Source organism: Triticum aestivum, chromosome 6D (assembly GCF_018294505.1).
Source record: "Triticum aestivum cultivar Chinese Spring chromosome 6D, IWGSC CS RefSeq v2.1, whole genome shotgun sequence".
In the NCBI taxonomy this organism is placed as follows: domain Eukaryota; kingdom Viridiplantae; phylum Streptophyta; class Magnoliopsida; order Poales; family Poaceae; genus Triticum; species Triticum aestivum.
The window spans coordinates 171,797,335-171,807,929 of NC_057811.1; the positions used below are offsets into that span (position 1 = coordinate 171,797,335).

Here is a 10,595-nt window from a genome sequence, read left to right on the forward strand (position 1 = left end):
AAGTAAAGAGAGGAGAACCCTCGTAAGATCACCTACAACATAGTTTCGAGAAGAAACTAGCAGGCCAACAGCCGCCGCCGGCGGCGGTCCTGGGTGCATACGTTTATATAAATGAGTGTATGTATGAGCGTATGGGGCTGTACCGTTATTACCCCAAACTCAGGTAAGATTTTTAGTGTTTCCGTTCATTATAAGTTCCAACTTTAAGTTTTAACAGTCATTAGTAGAGTGAGCTCGACCCAAGCTGAACCGCACCGAGATCAAGCCATGACAGTCCTGGCCTTTGGAGCCGCCGCTACCTGGCCGGAGGCCGTCGTCCAGTGCCTCCTCTTCGTCCTCGCCGCGGGTATGCTCGTGGCCCTCCACTCCCTCCCCCGCCGAGTTGCCCATCGTCTCCGCCGCGGCGCCAGCGGCTCCTCGGCCGCTCAATCGCGCCGGCACTTCGCGCTGGGTGCCCAGCTCCTCGCCCGCGCGCGAGCCGCTGCTCCGAAGCCCCCGGGCCCGCTCGCCCGCGCGGCCCTCGCCGAGGCCGACCGCGCCATCGCGCTCGACCCCCGCGACGCAGCGCCGCTGATCCTCAAGGCCCTCGCCCTCGACCTCCAGGGTCACCGCCTCCCCGCGCTGCGCACCCTCGACGTCGCCCTGGCGCCGCCGCTCGCGCGATCCCTGGAACCGCGGGAGCGCGGGGACGCGCTCGCCAAGCGCGCCGAGATCGCGCTAGCGCTTAACCGCCGCCGCCGCCTCGATCAGGCCGCCGCAGATCTCACCGAGGCCGTCCGCCTTAGCCCCGAGAACCCCCGCGCTCATGCTCTGCTTGGCGAGTGCTACGAGAGGAAGGGCCTCACTGCCGAAGCCAGGAACTCCTTCAAGACCGCCGCGTCAATCGACCCATCTCTGGCTACTGCGCACGACGGCCTCCGTCGGACAGGCGCAGGCAGCGAAGTCAACGAGAGTGACTGATGTAAGCAAACTTACCTTGATTCTTATCTTGAACTTGTAAGTTGCAAAATATCTAGGGTTGAATCACACAGGCTTCGCAAAGAGAGCAGAAGGAGGAGTTATTTTGATACACAAATTAGTGATCTTATGCATTATGTAAACGAAATTTGTTAGAGCATTGTGAACTGAAATACTGTAGTAACAAGTCTGATGCTGAGTACTAAATGCAAGTGTTTCTCTCTTTTCAGGACTCGTTTTTATATTGTTATATATTTGGGGGTGGAATGAACGATCCCCTTGAAGACCAAATATGGTAAATGTGACATGTATAATGCTTTGTGGCTTTGCTGTAGTTAGTTACATTGAAGATGTGTTGCTTACTTTGGCCCTCTGTTGTTGGTTAACTGAATATGCAATTTTAATCCAATGGGTATGCTGACTGTTAGTACCATCTCCCTCCTTCCTCACAGAATGTTGTCCAGAATTCAGACTCTAAACATGTATATTCCTGATATGCCTTGGTTCTGTTCCTGATAGTTATTTTTGGGTTAGTTTAGCACTCCACATAGAGATGCTTTGCGACAAGCAACAAGTTTGTACAGCAATAGGACATATCAATCACATTATAAGGTATCGATACATGTTTGGACAGCACCTGACCAGGTCAATACACGTTTCCTTACCCACAAAATGGAACTTTAGAGAGAAAATGGAATGGAATAATCGGAAGCTAACAAATGGAAATAATAACACACTTCAACACCCAAAGATGTGGAGGGCAAGCAAGTACTGTGCTGAATAACTCCACAACAACAACAACAACAAAGCCTTTAGTCCCAAACAAGTTGGGGTAGGCTAGAGGTGAAACCCATTAGATCTCGCAACCAACTCGTGGCTCTGGCACATGGATAGCAAGCTTCCATGCACCCCTGTCCATAGCTAGCTCTTTGGTGATACTCCAATCCTTCAGGTCTCTCTTAACGGACTCCTCCCATGTCAAATTCGGTCTACCCCACCCTCTCTTGACATTCTCCGCACGCTTTAGCCGTCCGCTATGCACTGGAGCTTCTGGAGGCCTGCGCTGAATATGCCCAAACCATCTCAGACGATGTTGGACAAGCTTCTCTTCAATTGGTGCTACTCCAACTCTATCTCGTATATCATCATTCCGGACTCGATCCTTCCTCGTGTGGCCACACATCCATCTCAACATACGCATCTCCGCCACACCTAACTGTTGAACATGTCGCCTTTTAGTCGGCCAACACTCAGCGCCATACAACATTGCGGGTCGAACTTGCCTTTAAGCTTTTGTGGCACTCTCTTGTCACAGAGAATGCCAGCAGCTTAGGCGCCACTTCATCCATCCGGCTTTGATTCGATGGTTCACATCTCAGGAAAAAAATGCCAGGAAAGATGAATTGTAACTAGAGACAACTGATATACCCCTTTTAACTTGTTACAGTATATTTTTGGATTGCACTACCCCTTTCCATCAGTTCGGACTTTTGGTTGCGTTGGCTAGTGCATGAAGCTTAACATGGTATTAGAGCTTAGGTTATTTTTTTCGGGCACCGCAACTCGCCCTCCCGATCGGGTTCTTCCTCTCGATCTCCCGATCCAATCTTGCTCGCGCTGCTGCCCTTCTCCCCCGATGGTTGACGCTGCTCCCTCTTGTTCCAGCATGCCTCAATCTACATCAACGTGCTGCGTATGTGCTACCCTCCTGATCTGCACATGCACATCACCCCGGCCTGCTGGTCAGCACCCTGACCTGGCCCCCGCTGCAGATGCGGCTGCACGCCTCTGCTGGACAAGGGCGGGAGCGGCTGCACGCGATGGACAAGGCCATCCGCTGATTCAGTCAGGAGCGGCTGCACATGTCGATCTCTTTGGCGTTGTCCATGCGTCAGCCAGGTTGGGCCGCCGGCTGCCTTCTCTGCTCGTGGATCCCGTCCAAGGTCGCCGATCCGCTGGTCACCTCTGTCAATCCACCGGCTACCGTCCTGCCCGGCTGCTTCCTTGCCCGATTCGAGTGCTGCCCCATGTGAGGCTCTACCAGCGTATGCTGCTTGCCTAGCTATGTCTCTGCACTTGTGTTGCTCTGCTCCCAATTGCATGCTCTGCGCTTGCATGTCCATCTGCGTGCTGCTGCTGTTCCTACTGCCCTTTGCTGCTATGATTTGCTACTGCGTTCGCCCGTGCCTGCTAGCTGCTGTCTCACGCTTCAAGCAATTTTTTTGGGGTGTCGCGTGCTCTTTTTCCTAGTTTTCTAGTATAATTTCCGCTGCGTCCACCAAATCCGTTGATATTTTGTGTTTCTCATGCCAAACGAGTCCACCATAGCTTTGTCCGTCAGCCTTTTTCTGGTCATTGTCCTCTCTATAGGATTTCTGTGGCCTCTCTTTGCATTTTTAATCTAAGCCCATTCTCTTGCCGTCGAGCTTCTTTCGCCGTCGGTTTTCATGGGCCATGATTCTTTAAGCAATGCTTCATTCTCTTGATGTGCCATCTTCTTTTGACAACCCATCTTCTCTTGATACTTCTCTTGTATCTTCTATTGATGCAGCGTCTTCCTCTGATGTGCAATCTCTTCGGTATCCCCTTTGGCGACTCGACAGGTTTTGAAGACTCTTCATGCTACGACGACACTTGTTAGGAAGTATTAGTCTATGTTTACTTTCCTTGCACCTCAAGTCTTATGTAATATATATATGCCCCATGGGCCTTCAATAGAGATGAGTTGCTTTCCTAACATGGTATCAGAGCCCAAGGTCTTGAGTTCAAGTCCTGGCTTTCGCAATGGTGATATGAGGTTGAACAGGCTTTAGAAAAAATGCAAAGAAGGGTACATGAGGGTGGAATAAAAATCAAAAAGATGACCCCTTCTTTCTTCCTGAGCATTACCAGCTCCCATTTGTGTCCACGTATAGGCCTCTTAGTCATATGTGAGTTTCGCGCGCCGTCGCTCTCTTCCGGTTGCACGTGTTGACTTGTCTTCCCCGTCACACGTGAGAGGGGGTGTTACAGTATATGTGGATTGCACTAGCCCTTTCCATCAGTTCGGACTTTTGGTTGCGTTGGCTAGTGCATGAAGCTTAACATAACTGAGCTACTGGGTATCTCAACTGCTTTGTCTATGAACCTATAAGTCCTAAAAAACCAGAGTCAATACTTTAAGTATCTGAAACTCTAAACATGTTTTATGTTGAACTTGAAACATCAAACATCAATTATTAAGGTTATGGTGACACTGGCATGTTCAACTAAACATGGCTGTTTCAGAACAGATTGGATATGATGTTCATATATGTACCCCCTCCCCCGTCTAGGGATACTAGTACATCATCCGCAAAGAGCACACCTTGGGATATCTCTTTGTATATCACTTATGACCTCATCCATCACCAAAACAAAAAAAGATAAGGGCTCAAAGCTGACCCACGTGTAGCCCTATTTTAATTGGAAAGTCATTAGTGCCACCATCACTTGTTCGAACACTTGTCACAACATTATTGAAAATGCCCTTGATGAGGGTAATGTACTACGTTGGGAGTTTGTGTTTCTTCAAGGCCCACCACATGACATTTTGTGGTATCTTATCGTAGGCCCCAAGCTAATGGCCACCATATGCATGTCCTTCTTTTACTCTATGTATCTCTCTATAAGTTATCGTACCAAGAAAGTGGCTTCCACGGTCGACCTCGCAGGCATGAAACCAAACTGATTTTTCGTCACGCTTGTCGTTCTTCTTAAGCGATGCTCTCTCTCTCTCTCTCTCTCTCTCTCTCTCTCTCTCTCTCTCTCATGAACTTAGTTTCACGGTAATTAGTAAAACTTTGGACACCCCCTTGTTCTTGGAGATTGGTACTAATGTACTTCGCCTCCATTGTTCGGGCATCTTGTTTGACCGAAAAATGAGGTTAAAAAGCTTAGCCATACTATCTTTATGTCTCCAAGGCCTCTCCAGACCTCAATGGGTATACAATCAGGGCCAATCGCCTTGCCTCCTTTCATCCTTTTTAAAGCCTCTCTGACCTCAGACTTCTAGATTCGTCACACAAAACGTCTGTTGGGCATAACAAAGTTGTAATTAAATTAGTTGCACAGTGTGTAATGCAGTCTTCTGTCTTTGTGCTCTGAATAAAGAAGAATAAAGCAGAACTGGGATGAAGGAGCAGCGAGGTGGTCTTATTTGAATTCGAGTTGTGGAGGGGAGGCGATGGATGAGGACCTGTTAAGGACAACCATAATATATTGTCTCTTGGGCTATAGCAGGAAGGGAAATGTAATCAAAGGAGGAGAAGGCCAATCCTACGTGCAAGGGGGTGAGAGCCTGAGAGGAGAATGAAACGGACCACCACCACCAATTCCCTTCATTATAGTCTTCATAGTAGTACAGGTATCAACAGAAAATTATTTTCACTGGAGGAATATTAAGTTGGATTATTTGTGGCATCAGTTTTGTTTTATTTTACAAATTTGACCTGGGATATTTTTGTTGTGATAGGTACATTAAGGCTTTCTTTTCCTGCTAGAGCTCAGATGGTGAATCTTTGTCATGTAGACATGTACAGAGGACTAGAACAATCGTATCAGTCATGATATAATCTGTAGTGTACATAGGGGAATTTATTGAGTGTGGTGTTTCTGCAGTACAGGTACTCAATCCATCTCCACAGCTATAGGGCAACAGAGTTAATCAGTTAATTGTATCTTTGATTCTCGCATTCTACTCTTGGATGCCTTTATTAGCATTTCTTTCACAAATAATGGATTTATTTATTTTCTCATCGTCCTTTTTTTGGAAGAAAACTTGTCAGGGGACCCCAAACGTATAGATAGAAACCCAAAATTCGCCTCTTCATCTTTATTTGTCACTGTTGCAAGGGTGATGTGTCAGGACCCTACTGAACCAGTATCTATATCATATAAGGAAGATACCGATTCAGTTATCGGACGGTAGAACTACTTCGAGCACCAGATGGTTGAATGGCTGTGATCCATTTTACTTACAGTCGCATTACTTCAGTTGATACTGTTTTACTCTGAACTTTCACTAGTCATTGTTTATATTCCTCACCGTTGTAAGCCAGGCTGGCTATATGTATTCTGTTCGATGCTTGAATGAGTAGTAAGAAAGGAGGTAAACTAATTTCTCTAGTGTACTGTAGCTAGATTTTGCTCCTCCTTCAGGCAAGATTCCTCGTTCAATCCCTTAATCAGGGACGAACCTATCCAAAATTCCCCACTTGCGTCTCAGTCCTTACATGACTCCCTCTGATCCTACTCACATTTCTGTTGACATGATCCCATTTTATCCTATGAGAAAACCGGTGCATGAATCATGCATTTTCTTTAACCTTGACCATACAGAAGGTCAGGAAGAGCATGTTTGCATAGTTATTGTACTACTACCTCCATTCCAAAATATAAGGTGTTTTGGTAGGCTAGTTTAGCCTGCCAAAACGTCTTATATTTTAGAACGGAGGTACTAGTACAAATTAACGCCTACATGCATCCTGGCAGTATTCAACAGGTCTGGCAGTTCATTTCTTTGCTAGCACGGACGATCTCTGTTATCTGCGCTACAAATTGCAGGCAAAGGACATAGCAGCTCATTCTGAAGCTGAGTTGTATGTAGAGCTGTATCAAGTAGGACGTCAGGTTGGTGACATTTTGTCCAACCCCTACCAGAGTGTTGCTGCTCAATTCTGGTTCAACAACTGCAGGCATGCAACACTATGTTGGCGAAACATAGCAGAAACTGACTGGCGTTGTGCCAAATGATCAAATCATTGGCTGGTTTGCTGAAACAGAATATTGCTCTGTGTCCCGTAAAAAGATTGGTAACATCTCGTCAAGTTATTGTGCAATCACTGGTTTTGTGACGTTGTGATGATGTTGGGCAGTTACATGTTGTGTGGACTGTTACTTTTTTAACGGGTTTCATCCGTCTATATTTCCTATCATGGATGGACCGTTGAGGCCTACCCTGGCCGCAAGAGAGGTGACACTCTTTCATGTATGCTTATGTTATGCATCTCAGCCCTGAAAGCATATTACAAAGACTCATCAGCATTAGTATGACAATAAAAAAGTGCAAACTACATTGACAAGTTCTCCCGTGCCGCCTCCGCTCTCAGAACTGGCAACTTCACGCCTCCCAGCATCTCTCACCCCCCTCCCCAGCAGAAACCCCAGGCTACCGAGATGACCTGCTCCCGACCATGAAGTTCTCATATGCAACTGTCCTACGTGATATAAATTTTTACAAACCTCATAAAGGAAATGAAGAGGTCAATTGTCCCCGTTGCACTCATGAATTCATTACATGGCCCCTTTGGTTTGTCGAGGAAGAAGCCCTTGTCTTCCTTGATGTTGAAGGAGAGACAAGCTTCACAAAGCTCTTTGCTATTAAAGGATTACAATGATCGTGTACATGATGTGTTCAGTTTGGGGTGAACTCGTGAGTTGGGAGTGGGCGATCTAGATGGGATGTCTATATCATATTTAATCTGCTAAGCTAATCTTGGAGATCTTGGGGCTTTGGGTTCCTCTGGCTCCGATCGAAAATGATGATCTCCCTCGGGACGTCGCTCATTTATTGGTTCCTTGATCGGTTGCCTTGGCCATCTCTGTCTTGGTCTCCTTGTTTGTATCCACCTTAGAGTCCTTGTAGCCTTGAAGCCTCTCAGGTAAAGAAACCATTGGTGGCATGTTTACAAAGTCAGCGCTTTAGGTTTGGGCCCCTTTTGTCGTCCTTTTTTGGGCTTCGAAGTCCCAAACAGGGTACATGTTGTGTAGTGAGGTGGGGAGGTCCACTTCCCCTCGACATATACAAACTTGTATTAGCGCATCATAACTACAATCAAGTTTTTAAATAGCGGTCGCAGTAGCGGTGGCGTCATCCATCCACTATTAGTCTGGGGGGGGGGGGGGGCGCTAGGAAATATCACATTTTTTATGATTCGGGTATTGGTTGTCGAACCACAATATTGTCCGTAATTCGCAATATCGCCTACTATATAAGTGCTTATGGAAGTGCATCTAGTCCCTCGGTGGTTTTGGTAATTCATCACAACATATACATAATTGAACTAATGCCTACTCAAAGAATATTTTAGGAAATTTCAATCAAGGTACAACAATTGAAGTGAATGTGGACCCCTTAAAATGCTAAGGACATACATTGGCAAAGCTTCAAGACTCTACATTTTTATTTAAGTGATCCAAGATCACATTGAGTTCATAGAAAGTCAATACTATTAAAAAGGGATGAGGTTTTGATGACGATCTAACTACCCAAATGCTTAGATATATTGCTCCATAATCCTCAACCACACTCTCGTATTCCACTGTGTCCACAACCCTAAAGTTCATCTCGATCCCACCGAAACACATACACCCGGGCTCACCGAGATACAATTGACATAGGCATTGCCTAAACCCTAGCATCTCGGTCTCACCGAGTTGGCCCTTTGGTCCCACCGAAGAGCACTTGCGAACCTTCTGTTACCAATTGAAATTGACTCGACATTTTTTATCGATTTCAATCGGTGACACCTATAAGTGTGGAAAGTGGTTAGGTCAGCTTGACTCGATCTCACCGAGAGGTTTCATCCGGTCTCACCGAAAATCCTAAAAGTTCAAACCTCTTGCACATATCGGTCTCACAGAGTGGTTTCACCCGGTCCCACAAAAGTGTGTAATGGTTGATTTTTTGGTGCTACCTATATATACCCCGACCCATTCCACCAACTCTCAGAGAGCAACCAGAGCGAAGCATACACTTCCCATCCATTTTTCTGAGAGAGCTCCATATCCTTCTGTTGAGATCAAAGGGATTTCACTTCAACCATAGAAATTTGACCTCTAGCCACCTCAAATTGCTTTCCACCCAAATCCCTCTCCTACCACATAGCCAAAATCTATGAGAGATTGTTGGAGTGTTGGGGAGACTTCTTTCTTTTGAAGCACAAGAGCAAGGAGTTCATCATCAACAACAACATCTATAACCTTTGGAGAGTGGTGTCTCCTAGATTGGTTAGGTGTCACATGGGAGCCTTCAAATCATGTGGAGTGAACCAAGAGTTTATAAGGGTAAGGAGATCGCCTACTTCGTGAAGATCTACCTGAGTGAGGCTAGTCCTTCGTGGGCGTACGCCATGGTGGAATAGGCAAAGTTGCTTCTTCGTGGACCCTTCGTGGGTGGAGCCCTACATGGACTTTCGCAATCGTTATCCTTCGTGGATTGAAGCCTCCATCAACGTGGATGTAAGATAGCACCACCTATTGGAACCACAGGAAAAATCTTCATGTCCCCATAGCAATTTGCATGTCTCCAAACCCTTCCTTTACTTACTATCACTTGCAAAGTCTTTATTTTCCGCTACTACTCTATTAGACTTGCATGTGTAGGGTGTTTGTAGACTTGTTAGAATTGCTCAAATCTGTCAAGAACTAAAATTCGGAAAATGCTAGGTTTTTATTGGGCAAGTAGTGTAATCACCTCCTCTAGACCTACTTACGATCCTACAAGTGGTATCAGAATTTTGGTCTCCATTGCTTTGGCTCAAACACTAAGGAGAAGTATGGCTTCTAGTGAGGGCAGTTATCACCGTAGAGGTCCTTGCTTTGATGGTACTAACTTTGCTAGTTGGAAGCATAAGATGAAAATGCATATTCTTGGTTATAACCCCGCCAAATGGGCAATTGTTCGTATTGGCTTGCAAGGTGAATTCTTTGAAGATAGAAAAATTCTGGATCGTGAAGCAACAATGGAAGAGTTGAAGATGTTATAATACAATGCTCAAGCATGTGACATACTCTTCAAATGCATTGTGCCCCGAGGAGTTCAACAAAACCAGCCGCCTTGAGAATGCCAAGGAAGTTTGGGATACTTTGGTTAATATGCATGAAGGCACCGATTCCGTCAAGGAATCCAAGTTGGATGTGCTTCAAAGTCAACTTGACAAGTTCAAGATGAAGGATGATGAAGGAGTCGCGGAAATGTACTACTGTCTAGCTAATCTAGTCATGGTACCCAAGAAGGATATGTCCTGGCGCTTGTGCATCGATTTTAAGGACCTCAACAAGGCCTGCCCTAAGGACCCCTTCCCCCTACCACGCATTGACCAGATCGTGGATGCAACAACAGGGCATGACTCACTGTGCTTCCTAGACGCCTACTCGGGATACCATCAGATAAAGATGAAGGAATCCGACCAGAATGCGACCGCATTTGTCACGCCCTATAGGCCATTCTGCTTGAACACAATGCCTTTCGAACTGAAAAATGTCGGTGCACCGTAACATCGCATGATCCAAACATGTCTGAAAAAACACATCGGTAAAACCGTTGAGGCTTATGTCGATGATGTGGTTGTTGAAACTAAACACATCAGGCAGCTAGTCGACAACCTTCGCGAAAAATTTACCAGCCTACGGGAATATCAAATCAAGTTCAACCCTGAAAAATGCGTCTTCGGTGTACCAGCATTCAAACTCCTCGGCTTCATTGTGTCCGGCTGAGGAATCGAAGCCAACCCAGCCAAAATTCAAGCCCTGGGCCGACTAGAGGCACCAACCGAACTCAAACATGTCCAAAAGTTGGCAGGCTGCATGGCTGCACTAAGCCGCTTTATCTCAAGACT

The 10,595-nt window shown here is 46.2% G+C and overlaps 1 protein-coding gene across 4 annotated transcripts; it reads left to right on the plus strand.

Moving 5' to 3' along the window:
* Positions 1–232: 232 nt before the first annotated feature.
* On the plus strand, positions 233–5,732 carry LOC123144353 (uncharacterized). Of its 4 annotated transcripts, none has more exons than XR_006471387.1 (4): positions 233–961; positions 1,188–1,252; positions 5,089–5,341; positions 5,450–5,732. XR_006471387.1 is itself a non-coding variant. In XM_044563457.1 (2 exons), exon 1 carries the CDS (start codon positions 268–270, stop codon positions 958–960), a length of 693 nt encoding a protein of 230 aa, XP_044419392.1. In that variant the 5' UTR covers positions 233–267; the 3' UTR covers position 961; positions 1,188–1,390. The 4 variants fall into 4 exon arrangements, 1 of the variants encoding a protein (XP_044419392.1); XR_006471388.1 differs by having other exon boundaries at positions 5,092–5,341; XR_006471389.1 differs by having other exon boundaries at positions 5,218–5,341.
* The last annotated feature ends 4,863 nt before the right edge of the window (positions 5,733–10,595 follow it).

Bases quoted from the DNA above. Each gene is read 5' to 3' on its own strand.
- LOC123144353 (XM_044563457.1), top strand. From the start codon at position 268: ATGACAGTCCTGGCCTTTGGAGCCGCCGCTACCTGGCCGGAGGCCGTC.